General features: G+C 41.7%; 1 protein-coding gene across 2 annotated transcripts in view; it reads right to left on the bottom strand.

Annotated features, from left to right (window-relative positions):
• Positions 1–721: 721 nt before the first annotated feature.
• The window catches only part of kctd13 (potassium channel tetramerization domain containing 13), a 36,072-nt gene continuing 14,316 nt past the window's right edge, over positions 722–22,477 (bottom strand). Inside the window, exons 3-7 of one of the 2 annotated variants that reach the window (XM_014192149.3) lie at positions 21,776–21,945; positions 21,386–21,475; positions 20,982–21,034; positions 9,624–9,819; positions 722–2,250 (exon numbers count right to left, since the gene is read on the bottom strand). In XM_014192149.3, coding sequence (XP_014047624.1) covers positions 2,014–2,250; positions 9,624–9,819; positions 20,982–21,034; positions 21,386–21,475; positions 21,776–21,945 — 746 coding nt within the window. In that variant the 3' untranslated portion in view covers positions 722–2,013. The remainder of the gene's footprint in view (positions 2,251–9,623; positions 9,820–20,981; positions 21,035–21,385; positions 21,476–21,775; positions 21,946–22,477) is intronic. The other variant, XM_014192151.3, reaches the window with a different exon arrangement.

Genomic DNA, 22,477 nt, shown 5'->3' with positions numbered 1-22,477 from the left:
GTCGTCTTGAACGCACTGAAGTTGGAAGTCTTTCTTTTACGCCTGCTATGTTAGTTTCGTCACTAGTTAACAGCCACAAGAATGGCTAAACCCCGCCTCTCTACAATTTATCTTAAAATGTTATTTTAAACTTAACCCAGTGCATGATTTAGGCAGAAGCTCATAGGAGCAGAGTATTGGAACCATAACATTTCTACTACTTGAGCTTCTGTTCCTATTATAGAATCTCAGCAAAAGTATTATGGAGCTCCTTCACCTGAATGTAAACAGTACCGTCATCCAAAATGAGTACCTGCAACTATTTCAGTCCAAGTCAAGCACTGACCTGAAATTTACACACGGCTAACCTTAAATTAAGACAAAAAGATAGCCAATCTTGTGTAAACCGTATGTTTGGCTCTACCAGATACCTAGAGGGGCATCTTTTTAAATGTAACCTTTATTTAACTAGGCAAGTCAGTTAAGAACAAATTCTTATTTACAATGACGGCCTACACCGGCCAAACCCGGACAACGCTGGGCCAAGTGTGTGCCGCCCTACGGGACTCCCAATCACAGCTGGTTGTGATACAGCCTGGATCTCAATAGTATAACGCGGCCTTCTCGTCCTTCACCTGCATTAATGGAAAGGTGAATTCAAATTCCTCTGTCCATTCGAGAAGATTAAGAGGCAGGAAGAGTGGGATTTTCCACTAGATCCAACACACAAAACACCAAGATGCAGGTTTTAGACTTTTATTGATAATGTTGATGGTCCATAAAATGTCTAAAACCCAAGATCGTTACAATATCATAAAGAACATTTGACGGGGAAAAAATGGTTTCCGCATCTTGGCAGACATTATGGGACGGTTGACCCAGATTAAGCCCCTAGTCCTGTATTAAAAAACATTCTTTACAAATGCGTTTTATTCCAGGACTGCCCCAAACATATTTTTATTATAGGATTAGGATGTGAGATTTACATGCTTCTATGGGTTAACAAGTGTCCAATAACCACTGGGACATAAAAACACTTCCCAGGTTCAGATCACGTCCTACATTTCACCTGTTAAAAGAAAATAAAAAAATCTTCGCTTTTTGTGATCAGACTTCAGTGTGAGGAAGGAATATGTACCAAATTGAATACAAAGACTTAAACATGATTTTCAGACACCATGAAATCCTGTTTCAACTAGGCACGGTAGCATCTTGGACAAAAAAATATTAAAACATGATTTAGCAAGTCAATGTGTAAACATGAGCTCACATGGCAGTTATACATGACATGGCCATACGTGACATTGCCTCAACATATTGGATGAGCATGGCATCAAGTGTCGGTTAGGAAAGTGATCAGTGCGTAAACTGGTCAAAACATCAAATCAGATCAGCACCCTCAACACACAATTCCCACCATCATCTATACAGAATAAATAATAAATAATGTATTTCAAGTTATATAAAAGGACAAATTAACAAAATAATAAATAGAGACAAATACATACAACAGTAATCAATTCAAAAGGAATAAACATCCAGCAATGCTCAGCAGTCTCATTTCATCTAACCTACTACCACCACCCCACTCCACCATCCCGGTTCCCTTTAAGTGCAGTTAAAGTACCTTAGTTGAACCAGCGAACCCCTCCATCTTCCAGTCACATAACCACCACCCAAACCTGGTCGGGAGATAGCCCAAACTAGCCCCTAGGTATTTGCAGACCTATGCTGTGGTCCAATTCTCTCTACCCTTCTCCCATAAGTGTGCACATTCATTAGTGTATTAGTCCCACCTTTGGGTTAGGGGTTGTTTTCCCAATCGGGCACCAAAAAATAATATCTGTCCTTGATAATAAGCATCTTGAAGTCCCACATCTGCTTCCTTATATAAGAACCTGTCCCACCCCCCCACTAAACAGCCGCCCTAACCTCTCCATGCAAACACCCCGCCGCCAAACAACCTGTATCTTTACCCTGCCGCTAACTCCCTCTCTTTATCCTCTCCTTATCCCCACAGTTCATTCTTTTTTCTCAGTCCTTATACACAGTCTGTTGGCCGTGTCCTCTCTCGTCGTGCATGATGTGCCTCCTCACGTGGATCCTCCTCACCCTTCGGTCCCCTGCGCTGGCCCCCTCCTCCTCTGATTGGCTGGCCCCAGGCGATGATGACTCCAAAAGGGCCACGCCTCCCGGACCAGAACCACGCCCATTCTCATAGATGAGGATGTTGAGTGTCTCCTCAAAGATACGGGCTTCAGGAAACTCCACCTGAAAGGGAGAAGGAAGAGCAGGACACAGGGAGGCAAAGAATGGGTAGCATACAGAATTCTATATTAAAGCGCCTTTGGAAAGTACTCAGAACCCTTGACTTTTTCCAACAATTTGTTACATTACATGTACTAAATTGTTGTTTTTTTTAACCTCAATCTACACACAATACACCATAATGACAAAGCAAAAACAGGTTTAGAAACTTTTGCTAATTAAAAATGAAAATATTTACATAGGTATTCAGACCCTTTACTCAGTACTTTGTTCAAGCACCTTTGGCAGTGATTAAAGCCTTGAGTGTTCTTGGGTATTACGCTACAAGCTTGGCACACCTGTATTTGGGGAGTTTCTCCCATTCTTCTCTGCAGATCCTCTTAAGCTCTGTCAGGTTGGATGGGGAGTGTCGCTGCACAGCTATTTTCAGGTCTCTCCAGAGATTGTTCGATCGGGTTCAAGTCCGGGCTCTGGCTGGGCCACTCATGGACATTCAGAGACATGTCCACTCCTGCGTTGTCTTGGCTCCGTGCTTAGGGTTGTTGTCCTGTTGGAAGGTGAACCTTCGCCCCAGTCTGAGGTACTGGGCGCTCTGGAGCAGGTTTTCGTCAAGGATCTCTCAGTACTTTGCTCCGTTCTTCTTTCCCTCGATCCTGACTAGTCTCCCAGTCCCTGCCGCTGAAAAACATCTCATCATGATGCTGACACTGCCATGCTTCACCGTAGGGATGGTGCCAGGTTTCCTCCAGACGTGACGCTTGGCATTCAGGCCAAAGCGTTCAATCTTGGGTTCCAGAGAATCTTGTTTCTCATGGTCTGAGAGTCTTCAGATGCCTTTTGGCAAACTCCAAGAGGGCTGGCATGTGCCTTTTACTGAGGAGTGGATTGCTCAGTTTGGCCGGGCTGCCAGCTCTAGGAAGAGTCTTGGTGGTTCCAAACTTCTTTCAATTAAGAATGTTCTTGGGGACCTTCAATGCTACAGAAATGTTATGATAACCTTCCCCAGATCTGTGCCTTGACACATTGCTGTCTCAGAGCTCAGCGGGCGATTCTGCCGAACTCATGGCTTAGTTTTTGCTCTGACATGCACTGTCAACTATAGGACCTTAAATAGACAGGTGTGTGCCTTTCCAAATCATATCCTATCAATTGAATTTACCACAAGTGGACTCCAATCAAGTTATAGAAACATCAAGGATGATCAATATAAACCGTATGCACCTGAGCTCAATTTCAAATCTCATAGCAAAGGGTCTGAATACTTATGTAAATACGGTATCAGTTTACATTGTTAATACATTTACAACATTTTCTAAACTTGTTTTCGCTTTGTCATTATGGGGTATTGTGTGTAGATCCATTTTGGAATAAGGCTGTAACATAAATGTGGAATAAAATTCAAGGGGTCTGAATACTTTCCGAAGGCACTGTACCAATTAAGTATTGAATACCATTATACAGTGTCTTCAAAAAGTGTTCACACCACTTTACTTTTTAGACATTAAATTGAGATGTTTTGGTCACTGGCATATATACAATGCTCCATAATGTTAAGTGGAATAGTTTTTTGGAAATTTTGAAGAATTAAAAAAAATAAAGCGTAAATGTCTTGAGTCAACAAGTGTTCAACCCCTTTGTTATGGCAAGCCTAAATAAGTTCAGGAGTAAAAATGTGCTTAACAAGTCACATAATAAGTTGCATGGACTCACTGTGTGCAATAAGTGTTTAACATGATTTTTGAATGACTACCCCACACATCCAATTATCTGTAAGGTCCTGAGTCGAGCACTGACTTTCAAACAGATTCAACCACAAAGACCAGGGAGGTTTTCCAATGCCTTGCAAAGAAGGGCACCTATTGGTAGATGGGGGGGGGGAGCAGACATTGAATATCCCTTTCAACATGGTGAAGTTAATCATTTTATCAATACACCCAGTCACTACAAAGATACAGGCGTCCTTCCTAAATCAGTTGCCGGAGAGGAAGGAAACCGCTTAGGGATTTTGCCATGAGTCCAAAGATGACTTTAAAACAGTTAGAGTTTACTGGCCGTGATAGGAGAAAACTGAGGATAAATCAACATTGGAGTTACACCACAATACTAACCTAATTGACATAATAAAAATATTCCAAAACATGCATCCTGTTTGCAACAAGGCACTAAAGTGATACATCAAAACAATTGGTAAAGCACTTTACTTTGTGTCCTGAATACAAAGTGTTACGTTTGGGGCAAATCCAATACATTACAGACTACCACTCTCCATATTTTCAAGCATAGTGCTGTCTACATCATGTTATAAGTATTAGGGCTGGGCGATATGGCATAAAAATCATATTTACATTTTTTCGAACTTATGGCCAATTCACGATATAAACTACATGACCAAAAGTATGTGGACACCTGCTTGTCGAACATTCATTCCAAAATCATGGGCATTAATAATGGAGTTGGTCCCCCCTTCGCTGCTATAACAGCCTCCACTTTTGGGAAGGCTTTCCACTAGATGTTGGAACATTGCTGCGGGGACTTGCTTCCATTCAATCACAAGAGCATTAGTGAGGTCAGGCACTGATGTTGGGCAATTCGGCCTGGCTCGCAGTCAGCGTTCCAATTCATCCCATACGTGTTCGATGGGGTTGAAGTCAGAGCTCTGTGCAGGCCAGGAAAGATCTTTCAAAACGATCGACAAACCATTTCTGTATGGAGCTCGCTTTGTGCACCGGGGCATTGTGATGCTGAAACAGGAAAGGGCTATCCGCAAACTGTTGCCACAAAGTTGGAAGCACAGAACCGTCTAGAATGTCATTGTATGCTGTAGCATTAAGATTTCCCTTCACTGTAACTAAGGGGCCTTGCCTGAACCACGAAACACCCCCCCCCCCCCCCCCAGACCATTATTCCTCCTCCACCAAGCTTTAAAGTTGGCACTATGCATCCAGGCAGGTAGCGTTCTCCTGGCATCCGCAAAACCCAGATTTGTCCGTCGGACAGGTAGCGTGATTCATCACTCCAGAGAACGGGTTTCCACTGCCCCAGAGTCCAATGGTGGCGAGCTTTACACCACTCCAGCCGACACTTGGCATTGCGCATGGTGATCTTGGGCTTGTGTGCGGCTGCTTGGCCATGGAAATCTATTTCATGAAGCTCCCGACGAACAGTGCTGATGCTGCTTCCATAGGCAGTATGGAACTCGGTAGTGAGTCTTGCATTAGAGGACAGACAATTTTTACTCGCTGCATGCTTCAGCACTCGCCGGTGCCGTTCTGTGAGCTTGTGTGGCCTACCACTTCGTGTCTGAGCCGTTATTGTAAAGTGGTAACATCTAGGAGCAACATCACTTACAGTTGACTGGGGCAGCTCTGGCAGGGCAGATATTTGACGAATTGACTTGGTAAGGTGGCATCCTATGACGGTGCCACTTTCAAAGTCGCTGAGCTCTTCAGTAAGGCCATTCTACTGCCAATGTTTGTCTATGGCGATTACATGGCTGTGTGCTCGATTGTATACACGTAAACTCAGCAAAAAAATGAACGTCCTGTCACCTGCGTTTATTTTCAGCAACTTAACATGTGTAAATATTTGTATGAACATTGCAAGATTCAGACAAACTGAACAGGTTCCACAGACATGTGACTAACAAAAATTGAATAATGTGTCCCTGAACAAAAGGGAAGGGGGTTCAAAATCCAAAGTAAGTCAGTATCTGGTGTGGCCACCAGATGCATTAACTACCGCAGTGCATTTCCTGGGGAGAATGACCCTAGCCCTCACCCGCCGATCCAACAGGTCCCAGACGTGCTCAATGGGATTGAGATCCGGGCTCTTCGCTGGCCATGGCAGAACACTGATATTCCGGTCTTGCAGGAAATCACTCACAGAACGAGCAGTATAGCTGGTGGCATTGTCATGCTGGAGGGTCATGTCAGGATGAGCCTGCAGGAAGGGTACCACATGAGTGAGGAGGATGTCTTCCCTGTAATGCACAGCGTTGAGATTGCCTGCAATGACAACAAGCTCAGTCCGATGATGCTGTGAGACACACCTCCCCAGACCATGACGGACCATCCACCTCCAAAATCGATCCCGCTCCAGAGTACAGGCCTCGGTGCTCATTCCTTTGACGATAAACGCGAATCCGACCATCACCCCTGGTGAGACAAAACCGCAACTCGTCAGTGAAGACCACTTTTTGCCAGTCCTGTCTGGTCCAGCGACGGTGGGTTTGTGCCCATAGGCAACGTTATTGCCGGTGATGTCTGGTGAGGACCTGCCTTTACAACAGGCCTACAAGCCCTCAGTCCAGCCTCTCTCAGCCTATTGCGGACAGTCTGAGCATTGATGGAGGGATTGTGCATTCCTGGTGTAACTCGGGCAGTTGTTGTTGCCATCATGTACCCGTCCTGCAGGTGTGATGTTCGGATGTACTGATCCTGTGCAGGTGTTGTTACACGTGGTCTGCCACTGCGAGAACGATCAGCTGTCCATCCTGTCTCCCTGTAGCGCTGTCTTAGGCGTCTCACAGTATGGACATTGCAATTTATTGCCCTGGCCACATCTGCAGTCCCCATGCCTCCTTGCAGCATGCCTAAGGCACGTTCACGCAGATGAGCAGGGAACCAGGGCATCTTTCTTTTGGTGTTTTTCAGAGTCAGGACACTGAAGAGGCCTCTTTAGTGTCCTAAGTTTTCATAACTGTGACCTTAATTGGCTACCTTCTATAAGCTGTTAGTGTCTTAACGACCGTTCCACAGGTGTATGTTCATTAATTGTTCATGGTTCATTCAACAAATATGGGAAACAGTGTTTAAACCTTTTACAATGAAGATCTGTGAAATTATTTGGATTTTTACGAATTATCTTTGAAAGACAGGGTCCTGAAAAAGGGACATTTCTTTTTTTGCTGAGTTTATTTGTGGCTGAAATAGCCAAAGCCACTAATTTGAAGGGGTGTCCATATGCTTTTGTATATATAGTGTATCTAGATTTTTTTCATGTTTTTGTCTAATGCTTTGTTGTACAAATAATTGTCAAATACACTGCATTTCAAACAGTCAGCAATAGTCTAATGAATTCAGAGTTTGTGAAATTATACCTAGGCTAAATATAAGCCAGCAGCATTCCACCCTGCATCCCACTGCTGGCTTGCCTCTGAAGCAGGGTTGGTCCTGGTCAGTCCCTGGATGGGAGACCAGACGCTGCTGGAAGTGGTGTTGGAGGGCCAGGAGGAGGCACTATTTCCTCTGGTCAAAATAATATATCCTAATGCCCCAGGGCAGTGAATGGGGACATTGCCCTGTGTAGGGTGCAGTCTTTCGGATTGGATGTTAAACGGGTGTCCTGACTTTCTGTGGTCACTAGAGATCCCATGGCATTTACCATAAGAGTAGGTGTGTTAACCCCGGTGTCCTGGCAAAATTCCCAAATCTGGCCCTCATACCATCATGGCCACCTAATCATCCCCAGCTTCCAATTGGCTCAATCATACCCCCTCCTCCACCCTGTAACTATTCCCCAGGTTATTGCTGTATATGAGAATGTGTTCAGTCAACTTAACTGCTAAAATAAGGGTAAAATAAAACAAGACCAACTAATAAATATAATTATTTTACCAAAATAATCACTGATCTGGCTTTCAAGTCTATGAAAATGCCCATTTTGTTACACATTCACTTCTTGTAGCAGGCATTATAGGAAATTAACACAAGTCTAATAAACAAACAATCTCATAAGCACAAGCCCATGTGCTAGTGAGTAGCCAGCTAATCTATATAGGAATCGTTATATTTCAAGTTTTGCAAACTTGGATCTATTAGCTAGCTAACAGGGCATAACAGTTGAATTGTTATGAATACACCATTCTGTCCGCCTCCAACTGTTTGAACAGCATGCTAGCCTGTCCACTTTGTTCAGATGTTGAAATCACGTAGCCTACCTTATTTCGCAGAATGAGAACGAGTTGCCAATTTCCTTATATATACACACCAAACAAAAATATAAAAACGCAACATGTGAAGTGTCGGTCCTATGTTTCATGAGCTGAAATAAAAGATCCCCGAAATTTTCCAGACGGTCAAAAAGCTTTTCTCAAACAAGGTGTTCCAGTTCCCGCCAATATCCAGCACCTTCACACAGCCATTGAAGACGAGTGGGACAACATTCCACAGGTCTGATCAACTCTATGTGAAGGAGATCGTGCCGCATGAGGCAAATGGTGGTCAACCCTGACTGGTTTTCTGATCCACGCATCTACTTTTTTTTTTTTAAAGATATCTGTGACCAACAGATGCATATCTGTATTCCCAGTAATGTGAAATCCATAGATTAGGGCCTAATCAATTGACACATTTCCTTACTGGAACTGGAACTCAGTAAAATCTTTGAAATTGTTGTGTTTATAATTTTGTTTAAAACACAGTTTCGATTGCTCCTACAGTTTTGCGTCGGTGCTGCAGTGTAACTGACGCCCGGCCCAGAAAGACAATTTCCATAGACAGCCACAGAGGTCAGACTAATAAGAGACTTCAGTCATCACTTTTGTGCACAAAAGATACATGGAATTATTCAAATAATTGTCGCTGAAACAGATTTTTCTTCATCACTCACAGATATTAACATTTTATGTTCATCCAATGTCTGCCATTCTTCGTTGTTGCTGTTCACGCTGCTCCCTGTGTGCACCGAGTGCTAGTGCGCATGTGTATTGTAGATAAGTAGTGGTGTAATATGATGTACTGCTGTATCTTTTGTTTTATATGTAAGTGTTTTAATATGTTTGGACCCCAGGAAGATAATGGGGATCCCTAATAAATACAAAAGTTGGTCCGAATGCAACCTGGATATAGAGGGTCCATGAGTCGGCGTATGCGAACATGAATAGATTACCAAGACAGTGAATGAGTGGCTGAGTTACAGTTTTGACTTAAATAGCTTGAAAATACAAGGCAAGACCTGAAAATGGTTGTCTAGCAATGACTGACAACCAACTTGCCAGAGCTTGAAGAATTTTGAAAATAATAATAAATGGGCAAATGTTGTACAATCCAGGTGTGGAAAGCTCTTATCCAGAAATACTCATAGCTGTAATAACTTCCAAAGGTGATTCTAACATGTATTGACTCATCTAGTCAAGATAATGTTCTTAAAAAAGTATGAATTTTTGATCTACTTTGAAACAAGAGTACTTCACGTCGTTACAAAAATTTAAATTAAATCCATTTTAATCCCACTTTGTAACAGCAAAATGTGGAAAAAGTCAAGGGGTGTAAATACTTTAAAGGCCCTAGCATTTACCTAAACCCTGATGTTGCTAGCCTGAATGTTAGTGTTTAAGCTGTGGAAGCTCAGAGTGAAATTGGTTTAATTGGGCTTACTTTGGTCTGTTTCTTCTCAGTGGCGTAGACAATGGATGTGCAGCACACCTCAGCGATCTTGCGGCCCTCACCGTAGAAGGACCAGCAGCAGATCTCGTCCCCGAGCACATCCTTGACAAACAGGACACGCCCGTTGAAGCGCAGCCCCAGTTTATCAAACAGCTCAATGTTTTTCAGCAGGTTGTCGTCCGAGTTACTGAGGGAAAAGCAAGGAGTTGGGTCAATCCCTAAGACAGCACCATTGTCAACATACACATGCAGAGAGCATGAGATCCTGACTTGCGATGCATCACCCCTTGGCAACAATGACTGACATACATGAAACACTGAAATCTCAAAGTGAAATATTTGGTTTTACATTTCTAAGAGTAGGCAGTAACTAATATAACTTTTTTGTTGCTTAGCTGAATTGTGGCAGTGCTTGCTAAAATAGAGACTTTGGGCATGGAATCACTTATAAAAAGTCAACAGTAGCTATAACATGACTACCTATTGGATATACCTAAACTTCTGGGCAATGTTCCCTTTAAGCTGCGCACACACAGCCACGCAACTCCCTCAGGACTTCTGCGCAGAACAAATGCTGGCCCGTGCGAGATTGAACTTTACTAGAGTTGCCCCTTTAGTTTACACATTTCCTTAAACAGATTGTTTCCTTCTAATGTGGGAATTGTGATCAAATCAACATAGTATCAGCCACTTTCAATGCAACAAACCTCAAGATTGACTCAGTGATTTTGATGTAGTAGGCAGTCTTTCAATCATCTGCTGTCGAATATGTGCTTTTGAGATCAAAGAGCAGATTTTGCAGCCCTCACCTTGCACATTTGTTGATTTTCTTTGCTATTTAGCAAGTTATTTGCCCAGTTATAGCACTTTTTGGTCAGCAATGGGAGAGTGATTGCATTCAATAAAAGCACAAAACCTGAACATTTCTTGCAATCTTTCAAAAGAGAGTCAGGTAAGAGCTTTGATTTTGTCTTAAAAAAAAAATGTTTGTATTTTGAGACGGGCTTGAATATGCAAAAAAAAAGCCAATAGGCAAAAGGTAGCCTACATTGTCTGATTCCCCATTGTATTAATACATGAATTTTATTTTGTAAAATTAGTTTCTTGCATCATACATAAACGCAATAGCCTACAACACAATTTTCAGTCACCTATTACGCCCTGCATAATGTTTTTAAAAGTCTCATGGAATGTAGGCCTACGTTGAACACATAGTAGGTTAAAATAGGCTACATATCTACCCCCCCAAATAAATGCTTCAGAGTAACAGTAACAGACACATCAACCGTTCAGAGGAGACTGCGTGAATCAGGCCTTCATGGTCAAAATGTTGCAAAGAAACCACTACTAAAGGACACCAATAAGAAGAGACTTGCTTGGGCCAAGAAACACGAGCAATGGACATTAGACCGGTGCAAATTTGTTCTTTGGTCTGATGAGTCCAAATGTGAGGTTTTGGTTCCAACCGCCATGCCTTTGTGAGATGCAGAGTAGACGAACGGATGCTCTCTGCATGTGTGGTTCCCACCGTGAAGCGTGGCGGTGGTGTGATGGTGTGGGGAATTCAAGGCACACTTAACCAGAATGGCTACCATAGCATTCTGCAGCTACACACCAGCACATCTGGTTTGTGCTTAGCGGGACTATCATTTGTTTTTCAACAGGACAATGACCCAACACGCCTCCAGGCTGTGACGGAGTGCTGCATCAGATGACCTGGCCTCTACAATCACCCAACCTCAACACAATTGAGATGGTTTGGGATGAGTTGGACCGCAGAGTGAAGGAAAAGCAGCCAACAAGTGATCAGCATATGTGTGAACTCCTTCAAGACTGTTGGAAAAGTATTCCAGCTGAAGCTGGTTGAGAGAATGCCAAGAGTGTGCAAAGCTGTCATCAAGGCAAAGGGTGGCTACTTTGACCGGTAGTGTATGTATACTGTAGCTAAGAAAGAAATACTAAGTGTATGTTGTTTAGCTGTTAGTAGCCCATGTGCCTCACCCTAATAATTTGGTCAATTTCCCCCTCATAATTTAGCCTACTGTTCTGACTTGGTGGTGCACATGTAGCCTATAGCCTGTTTTGGCGAAATGTCATCATCGAATATTGTAATAGGTTTCATTGTCTGCTTATAAGCCCCCTTTATTTATCCTATGGTTCTGACTTGATGTACAGGGTGAAAACTGTAAGAACGGCCTGTGTTCTGAACTCTGTAGCAGTACATATAAAAAGCTGTGTTTTTTTGAAAGGCAATAAATGCGGCTGAATGAACCATTTCACTGGCAGACAAGCCTCCGCTGATAGCCAGGTGTAGCGGTGTTGGGACAGCTTTATGTAGGTCCTAACAGTTTGCTGGCACTGTAATAGTGCAATTAATGTATTGTTTAGTGTTGTATAGTGGCTTTGCTGGCATGCATCCCCATAAAATTTGGGGGGAGTTTGCCCTACCAATATTTACACGCTAAAATCACTACTGTGTTTGGCAGTGTGATAGACTTTTGTCAACATAAGAGAGGAAGATGGTATTTGTATTTATTATGGATCCCCATTAGCTGCTGCCAATACAAGTAGTGATGAAGTCAATCTCTCCTCCACTTTGAGCCAGGAGAAATTGACATGCATATTATTAATAGTAGCTCTCTGTGTATATCCAAGGGCCAACCGTGCTGCCCTGCCCCAATTGCAATTTTCCTAAGTGTAGGACATGCCTTGTTGATAGTGTTTTTAAGACACTCCTTCCGTGGCCTCCAACTGCTCTTCCATGCTAGTAAAACGAAATGCATGCTCTTCAACCGACCGCTACCCGCACCCAACCGCCCGACTAGAATCACTACTCTGGATGATTCTGACCTAGAATATGTGGACAACTATAAATACTTAGGTGTCTGGCTAGACTGTAAACTCTCATTCCAGACTCACATTAAGCATCTCCAATCCAAAATTAAATCTAGAATCGGCTTCCAATTTCGCAACAAAGCCTTTCACTCATGCTGCTAAACATACCCTCGTATCCTACCGATCCTCGACTTTGGCGTTGTCATTTACAAAATAGCCTCCAAAACTCTGCTCAGCTAATTGGATGTAGTCTATCACAGTGCCATCCGTTTTGTCACCAAATCCCCATATACTACCCACCACCGCGACATGTATGCTCTCGTTGGCTGGTCCTCGCTACATATTCGTCGCCAAACCCACTGGCTCCAGGTCATCTATAAGTCTTTGCTATGTAAAGCTCCGCCTTATTTCAGCTCACTGGTCACCATAGCAGCACCCACCCCTAGCTCCAGCAGGAATATTTCACTGGTCATCCCCAAAGCCAACACCCCCTTTGGCCGCCTTTCCATCCAGTTCTCTGCTGCCAATGACTGGAACAAATTGCAAAAATCACTGAAGTTGGAGACACATCCCCCTCACCAACTTTAAGCTTCAGCTGTCAGAGCAGCTTACCGATCGCTGCAGCTGTAAATAGCCCATCCAACCAACTACCTACCTCATCCCAATATTTGTTTGTTTTGCACACCAGTATTTCTACTTGCACATCCTCATCTGGACATCTATCACTCCAGTGTAAATTGCTAAATTGTAATTACTTCGCCACTATTGGCCTATTTATTGCCTTACCTCCTTAATTTATTTTGTACACACTGTACACAGATTTTTCTATTGTGTTATTGACAGTACGATTGTTTATCCCATCAGTAATTGTGTTGTTTTTGTCGCACTGCTTTGCTTTATTTGGCCAGGTCACAGTTGTAAATGAGAACTTGTTCTCACCCGGCCTACCTGGTTAAATAAAGGTGAAATAAAATTTTAAAAAATTAAGAATGCAGAGCAGCGGTTTATTATGGACATCCTTCTCCCCATCTTAGCTAATGTTGTATCAACATGTTTTGACCATGACATTTTACAATCCAGGGTAACTCCAAGCAGTTTAATCATCAACTTGCTCAATTTCCACATTATTTATTACAAGATTTAGTTGAGGTTTAAGGTTTAGTGAATGATTTGTCCCAAATACAATGCTTTAAGTTATAGAACTATTTAAGGCTAACTTATTCCTTGCCACCCACTAAAACTAACTGCAGTTCTTTGTTAAGAGTTGCAGTCATTTCAGTTGCTGTAGTAGCTGACGTGTGTAGTGGTGAGGCATCAGCATACATAGACACTGTGGCTTTACTCAAAGTTAGCTTCCCTCCAGGCCTGAGGGCACACACTTTCTAGTAGGCTTAAATTGAAGATGTGGCAAAAAGGAGTGGAAATATCGTCCGCTATTATCCTCAGTAATTTTCCATCCAGATTTTCAGACCGCGGTGGGTTGTCATTGTTGATAGACAATTTTTTCACCTCATCCACACTGACTCTAAATCAATCGTTTAGTGGAGTTAGATTCTGGGTGAAACTTGGAACATTGTGAGATGCAGAAGCATAGTATATAAAAAGGAGTGAAAGAGACAGGTTTTTACATCAGAAGTTAATCGTTATCTGTAGAATACAGATGGCTTTGGAATGTGTTGGGTGGATGGGAGGAAGTCACAAGACTGCTATAGTGGAAGCGGATTGACATCTGTGGATTAGGTGAAGGAGGGGTTGAGATCAGGTCAGATCCCCTGAAGGGAGAAATGATGGTTTATTACCCTATTACCCTGTTCCGGTCGAACCATAACATGTAAGGATTGGAGACAAGGAGGAGGTCCTAAATTGGAGTATATAAACAGTTGAAGTCGGAAATCTACATACACTTAGATTGGAGTCATTAAAACTCATTTTTCAATCACTCCACAAATTTCTTGTTAAACTATAGTTTTGGCAAGTCGGTTAGGACATCTACTTTGTGCATGACAAGTAATTGTTCCAACAACTGTTTACAGACAGATTATTTCACTTATAATTCACTGTATGACAATTTCAGTAAGTCAGAAGTTTACATACACTAAGTTGACTGCCTTTAAACAGCTTGGAAAATTCGAGAAAATTGTGTCATGGCTTTAGAAGCTTCTGATAGGTGAATTGACATCATCTGAGTCAATTGGAGGTGTACCTGTGGATGTATTTCAAGGCCTACCTTCAAACTCAGTGCCTCTTTGCTTGACATCATGGGAAAATCAAAAGAAAATCAGCCAAGACCTCAGAAAAAAATTGTAGACCTCCACAAGTCTGGTTCATCCTTGGGAGCAATTTCCAAACGGCTGAAGGTACCACGTTCATCTGTACAAACAATAGTACGCAAGTATAAACACCATGGGACCACGCAGCCGTCATACTGCTCAGGAAGGAAATGTGTGTTGTCTCCTTGAGCTGAATGTACTTTGGTGCGAGAAGTACAAATCAACCTTGTGAAGATGCTGGAGGAAACAGGTACAAAAGAATCTATATACACAGTAAAACGAGTCCTATATCGACATAACCTGAAAGGCCGCTCAGCAAGGAAGAAGCCACTGATCCAAAACCATCATAAAAAAGCCAGACTACGGTTTGCAACTGCACATGGGGACGAAGACAATACCTTTTGGAGAAATGTTCTCTGGTCTGATGAAACAAAAACAGAACTGTATGGCCATAATGGCCATCGTTATGTTTGGAGGAAAAAGGGGGAGGCTTGCAAGCCGAAGACCACCATCCCAACCGTGAAGCACGGGGGTGGCAGCAAGGAGGGACTGGTGCACTTCACAAAATACATGGCATCACGAGGACAGAACATTATGTGGATATATTGAAGCAACATCTCAAGACATCAGTCAGGAAGTTAAAGCTTGGTCGCAAATGGGTCTTCCAAATGGACAATGACTCCAAGCATACTTCCAAAGTTGTGGCAAAATGGCTTAAGGACAACAAAGTCAAGGTATTGGAGTGGCCATCACAAAGCCCTGACCTCAGTCCTACAGAAGGTTTGTGGGCAGAACTGAAAAAGCGTGTGCAAGCAAGGTCTACAAACCTGACTCAGTTACACCAGCTCTGTCAGGAGGAATGGGCCAAAATTTGGGAAGCTTGTGGAAGGCTACCCGAAACGTTTGACCCAAGTTAAACAATTTAAAGGCAATGCTACCAAATACTAATTGAGTGTATGTAAACTTCTGACCCACTGGGAATGTGATGAAAGAAATAAAAGCTGAAATAAATCACTACTATTATGCTGACATTTCACATTCTTAAAATAAAAAGTGGTGATTCTAACTGACCTAAGACAGGGAATTTTTACTAGGATTAAATGTCAGGAATTGTGAAAAACTGAGTTTAAATATGTTTATGTAAACTTCTGACTTCAACTGTACTTGTGGTGGTGGAAACATGTTTTTGTCTGAATACAGCTGTGTCGACCCTTTGGGAAGAATTCATCTTGTTTAAGCTTCTCTAGTGTCCATGAGTTATTTACTCTGAAAACTAGAACCAAACAGTGGACATAAAATTTCTGAAACATGAACCTGCTTTCCCAGTGATTTTACCCACGCACCATTACTGCGTATATGTAACATTGGGCTTAAAAGGGTTGAAACTGAAATTCTCTCAACCCCATGACAAAATGTGTAGAATTGCAGGAAACAAGAACTGTAAAAATGTCCACCCATGGCAAAATTAGTAGAATTGCAGGAAATATGCTTTAACCTGTTGGGGCTAGGGGGCAGTATTTGCACGGCCGGATAAAAAACGTACCCGATTTAAACGGGTTACTACTCTTGCCCAGAAACGAGAATATGCATATAATTAGTAGATTTGGATAGAAAACACTCTGAAGTTTCTAAAACTGTTTGAATGGTGTCTGTGAGTATAACAGAACTCATATGGCAGACCGAAACCTGAGAAGATTCCATACAGGAAGTGCCCTGTCTGACAATTTGTTCTCCTTCTGTTGCATCTCTATCAAAAATACGTAACGTGACATTTTCTAAGGCTTCCATTGGCTCTCAGAAGGCGCCAGAAAGTGTAATGGGGTGTCTGCAGTCTCTGGGGTAAGTACAGCAGCTCTGTTTGTTACTGGTCAGGCTGAGGACAGTGACACTGGAGATGCGCGTTCATGAGAATTCTCCATGTTTTTCTTTCAGCCTTTGAATGAATACAACGTCGCCCGGTTGGAATATTATCGCTATTTTACGAGAAAAAAAGCATAAAAATGTATTTTAAACAGCGTTTGACATGCTTCGAAGTACGATAATGGAATATTTTGACATTTTTTGTCACAAAATGCGCTCGCGCGTCACCCTTCGGATAGTTACCTGAACGCATGAACAAAGCGGCGGTATTTGGATATAACTATGGATTATTTGGAACCAAAACAACATTTGTTGTTGAAGTAGAAGTCCTGGGAGTGCATTCTGACGAAGAACAGCAAAGTTAATCCAATTTTTCTTATAGTCAATCTGAGTTTGGTGAGGGCCAAACTTGGTGGGTGTCAAATTAGCTAGCCGTGATGGCCGGGCTATCTACTCAGAATATTGCAAAATGTGCTTTCGCCGAAAAGCTATTTTAAAATCTGACACCGCGATTGCATAAAGGAGTTCTGTATCTATAATTCTTAAAATAATTGTTATGTATTTTGTGAACGTTAATCGTGAGTAATTTAGTAAATTCACCGGAAGTTTTCGGTGGGTATGCTAGTTCTGAACATCACATGATAATGTAAAAAGCTGGTTTTTGATATAAATATGAATTTGATTGAACAAAACATGCATGTATTGTATAACATAATGTCCTAGGAGTGTCATCTGATGAAGATCATCAAAGGTTAGTGCTGCATTTAGCTGTGGTTTTGGTTTTTGTGACATATATGCTTGCTTTGCAAATGGCTGTGTGATTATTTTTGGCAGGGTACTCTCTCCTCTAATGTTTTGCTTTCGCTGTAAAGTCTTTTTGAAATCGGACAATGTGGTTCGATTAATGAGAGTCTTGTCTTTAAAATGGTGTAAAATAGTCATATGTTTGAGAAATTGAAGTTATAGCATTTATGAGGTATTTGTATTTCGCGCCACGCGATTCCACTGGCTGTTGACTAGGGTGGGACGTTTGCCCAGGGAGGTTAAAACAGCAACATTGTCTCTTCGGTCAAGAGGACAGCCTCTACAATTTTAGATCAGAGGCTTGGCCATTGGCCACGCCCACCCTCCCCTTAACTTTGCCACTGCTGCTGAACAAAAATCATAGGGGAGACAATGGACTCTGTAGTGGAATGGTAATCTTTCAGAAAATCGAAGTGATATATCCGTTTCTTAGTTAAGAGAGCTAAATCAAGTTTAAAGCTCCATCTCTGACTGCTGGTGATCCTTCAAAATGTTGGAAAACAGTAAATGCACTGAAGAGTACAAATTCCTCTTATTTGCCTAACAAGTTCTGTCTGACTCTGGTATCATAACTGAGAATGGGATAAGTGATGATTTTAATCATAATTTTATCTCAGCAGGCTTTTTATTTGAGAGACAGGGGTTTTATTGACCCTGGTCAGTGAATCGACTGCTCTACCCTCTACCAGCCTCTAGCCGACTGCCCATTTAACACGTCTACTTCTAGTGAATTGGTTTTCATTTCAACAATTTACTAACTGTGATGTACTAGATGCCAAATTTTTGGTTTTTTAAATCCACTGGGGCTGATATGCTTGATCCATTTTTGCTGCAGCTCTACAACAATTGTGGAATCATTAACTATGTGGTGACCCTTGTGACCTAAATAATTATTGTCCTCTTTTTAAACTTTGCCTAGCTAAAAGATTAGAATCATTGATTCATTCTCAACTAAGATCTTTCTTATCTTTGAAATGTATTCTAAATGTACATCAGTCGGGTTTTAGACCAGGTCATAGCACTATCTCTGCTGCATCCCTAGTTACATGTATAAATGATGTGGGTAAAGGTATGGATAAAAGGCAACATTGTGCGGGCTCTTCATTGACCTGTCAAAGGCCTTCGATACTGCTAATTGCAAAGCTTTCCTCAATTGGCCTAGACAAGGCTGCATGTAACTGGTTTAAAAATTACTTGAAAGACAAGGGTCGATTCTGGGTCTGTACTTTGTAATATGTTTACATTAAGAATATTGACTTTTCTGTAAAAAAATAAATGTACCTGCACTTGTATGCCGCACCAATGATACTGTCATGTATGCCATTGCCCCCACGGTTGACCAGGCGCTATCGGAACTACAGTATGCTTTCATTGTATTACAGAAAAACTGTCCTGAAATTAGTATTGAATACAGGTAAAACTAAGTACAGGTTGATCTCTAGAGTACTTAAAAATTACAGATGATTTAAGCATATGTACATTGGATGGTGCTTATATTGATCGTGTCCCTGCTTACAAATATCTGGGCATCTGGATAGGTGAAAAGCTGTCTTAAAAAGCATATTGATGACTTAGTTAACCTGTTGGGGGTAGGGGGCAGTATTTGCACGGCCGGATAAAAAACGTACCCGATTTAATCTGGTTATTACTACTGCCCAGAAACTAGAATATACATATAATTATTGGCTTTGGATATTAAAGACCCTAATGTTTCTAAAACTGTTTGAATGGTGTCTGAGTATAACAGAACTCATATGGTAGGCAAAAACCTGAGAAGATTCCTTACAGGAAGTGGCCTGTCTGACAACTTCTTGGGCTTCTTGACTGTCTTTATTGAAAACTTAGGATCTCTGCTGTAACGTGACACTTCCTACGGCTCCCATAGGCTCTCAGAAGGCGGGAAAAAGCAGAATGATGTCTTTGCAGCCCCTGGCTGAAAAACATTAGCGCCTTTGGTAAGTGGTCTATCAGAGGACAATGAGACTGAGGCACGTGCACGAGGCAACCCCATGTTTTTATTTTCTCTCTCTTTGAACGTAAACACGGTTTCCCGGTCGGAATATTATCGTTTTTTACGAGAAAAATAGCATAAAAATTGATTTTAAACAGCGGTTGACATGCTTCGAAGTACGGTAATGGAATATTTAGAACATTTTTGTCACGATACGCGTCGGGCGCGTCACCCTTCTTTACCCTTCGGATAGTGTCTTGAACGCACGAACAAAACAGAGGATATTTGAACATAACTATGGATTATTTTGAACCAAACCAACATTTGTTATTGAAGTAGAAGTCCTGGGAGTGCATTCTGACGAAGAACAGCAAAGGTAATCAAACTTTTCTAATAGTAAATCTGACTTTGGTGAGGGCCAAACTTGGTGGGTGTCTAAATAGCTAGCCCGTGATGGCTGGGCTATCTACTCAGAATATTGCAAAATGTGCTTTCACCGAAAAGCTATTTTAAAATCGGACATAGCGATTGCATAAAGGAGTTCTGTATCTATAATTCTTAAAATAATTGTTATGTTTTTTGTGAACGTTTATCGTGAGTAATTTAGTAAATTCACCGGAAGTTTGCGGTGGGTATGCTAGTTCTGAACGTCACATGCTAATGTAAAAAGCTGTTTTTTGATACAAATATGAACTTGATTGAACAAAACATGCATGCATTGTATAACATAATGTCCTAGGGTTGTCATCTGATGAAGATCATCAAAGGTTAGTGCTGCATTTAGCTGTGGTTTGGGTTTATGTGACATTATATGCTAGCTTGAAAAATGGGTGTCTGATTATTTCTGGCTAGGTACTCTGCTGACATAATCTAATGTTTTGCTTTCGTTGTAATGCCTTTTTGAAATCGGACAGTGTGGTTAGATTAACGAGAGTCTTGTCTTTAAAATGGTGTAAAATAGTCATATGTTTGAGAAATCGAAGTAATAGCATTTCCAAGGTATTTGAATAACGCGCCACGGGATTCCACTGGCTGTTGAGAATACAAATGGGCTTCAATAGAAAGCGGATTATTCAGTCGACGTTGCTATTGATCCTAGACTATGGCGACATCTATATGAATGCAGCTGCCACTTTACTAAAGCAGCTTATAATAGAGCACTGCACTTTGTTACCGGCGACAGTTTTAGTACTCATCACTGCCTTCTCTACCAGACAGTTGTTTGGCCCTCTGATGTGACGTAGTTTGAATCATTGCTATGTTTTCATCTATAAAGCTCTTTTACAAAAACTCCCTTGCACCAAACCTTAGACATGAGTTACCACACCTCGGTCTCAGGGATGCTTAACTCTGGAAATTCCTTTGGTCTCTACTGAGTTAGGTAAATCAGCTTTTCATTTTCCTCCACCTTATTTGTGGAACAATTTTCAAAATGTTCTTAAATTTGATGTTTTGGTGCCTCTAGGGGAATTAAGAAAGCTGATTGATGACCTTATTAATGAGTTTTTGTTTTTATGACCGTGTTTTCTTTCTGCTTGCATTTTGATGTGTGTATTTTCTATCATTTCTGTAATTCAAGGCTCATCTGTAAAAGACACATTGGTCTCAGAAAATGATTAAAAAAAATACCTGGTGTACGAATACTTGTTGTTCCCTCTGTTGTTTTGTAGTTTTACTACAGGCTGTGGGAAACAGGAAACATTAGAACTAATTTAACAGAAGCAAACAGAGCATTTTTTATTACATTTATTTTGAAAAGTTCAGCTGCTGAAAAATGTTGGGGGTCCAATCTAATAATAACTTTTGTTTGTATAGTGCTTTTCGGACACTCAGACACTTTACAAAAGGCAATAAAAACTCACATGGACTTAAAAATCAGTATGAGAGCTAAAGCTAAGCAATGATACCAGACCTAAGGTCTGAGAATAAAGTAAGCATTTCAAGTCAAACCAGTATGCCATCTGTAATGAACAGCCTTCCTACCTATGCCCGTCTTTCCTCCCATCCACCCACCCTCTTTCTATCCCTCTCACCTTCCTGCAGGTGTTTATCATTCTCTGTTCTTCTTTGGTTGAGGTAATCATGGGAATGCGGCAAACCCCCTCATAGACGTCCCTTTGCTTCTGTGGGACATTAAAGGCATTTGATTCACATGAACATCTGACTCACACTATGGGAGGCTTCTGACACTTTGGGCTGGGTATTCAACACACAAACATTGGGATCCAATGTAAGCATTAGAGATTGTATGTGCATAATAGTTGTTTGACTAACATACAGTATATTGCACTTTGAAAGCCTTTTGATAAGACTTACAGATTTAGCTCAAAGACAAAAAGAGTGAAGGACATTTCATTTTACTGACACTCAGCTCAGTGCTTTACACTCAATGATAATTTGCTTTGGGTCAGTCTGGGTCTTACCTGCATGGCAGACGTGCAGTGCTGGACTAGTCCCTGGACCCTGTAGTACTGAGCTTCCTTCAGAACTTCCTCCAGCTCTCGGTGGGACTCCGGAAGCGGTACTGAGCCGTCCCGCATAAAGTTTAGTACCAAGCCAAAATGGCGACCACACCTGTCCAACACTACCCAGCCTAAGAAAGAGGAAAAATATTGAGGAGTGAGCACTGATTGATTCTTGCCTATCTCATCTAAATTTCACATTTTTCCATGTGTCGATTGCTTTAGGAATTCCTGAGGATATGGAGAAAACAAAAAGGTCAATAAGTCACATCCCGTCACACACTGCAAACAGGAGTAAATGGTGAGCAACGTTATTCAGCTGTCGATATGGGTGTGACCATTTGAAATATCAAAACCAGTGCAGCAGCACACCGCACAAAATTGCCCTCTGAGCCACCATAAATCACAACGTTCTTCAACTGGTTGTTCAGTACAGCATTGTTTCCAATAAATTGAATGATGCACACCGTTATGTCCTGCTGAACACAGCCCAGTGTTTCCAATCCTTTCCTTTGGCTCCCATAGGACTACATGTTTTCTTCCAGCATTAGCAAACCTGATTCGCAACCTTGGTGACCATTAGTTGACTAGTTGTATCAAGTGTGGTAGTGCTGGAAAGGAACAAAAACGTGCAAGCCTGCGTGATCCTAGAATAAAATATTG

This window comes from Salmo salar, chromosome 03 (assembly GCF_965601325.2).
Source record: "Salmo salar chromosome 03, fSalSal1, whole genome shotgun sequence".
Taxonomy (NCBI): Eukaryota; Metazoa; Chordata; class Actinopteri; order Salmoniformes; family Salmonidae; genus Salmo; species Salmo salar.
This window is presented reverse-complemented; position numbering and strand designations above follow the sequence as displayed.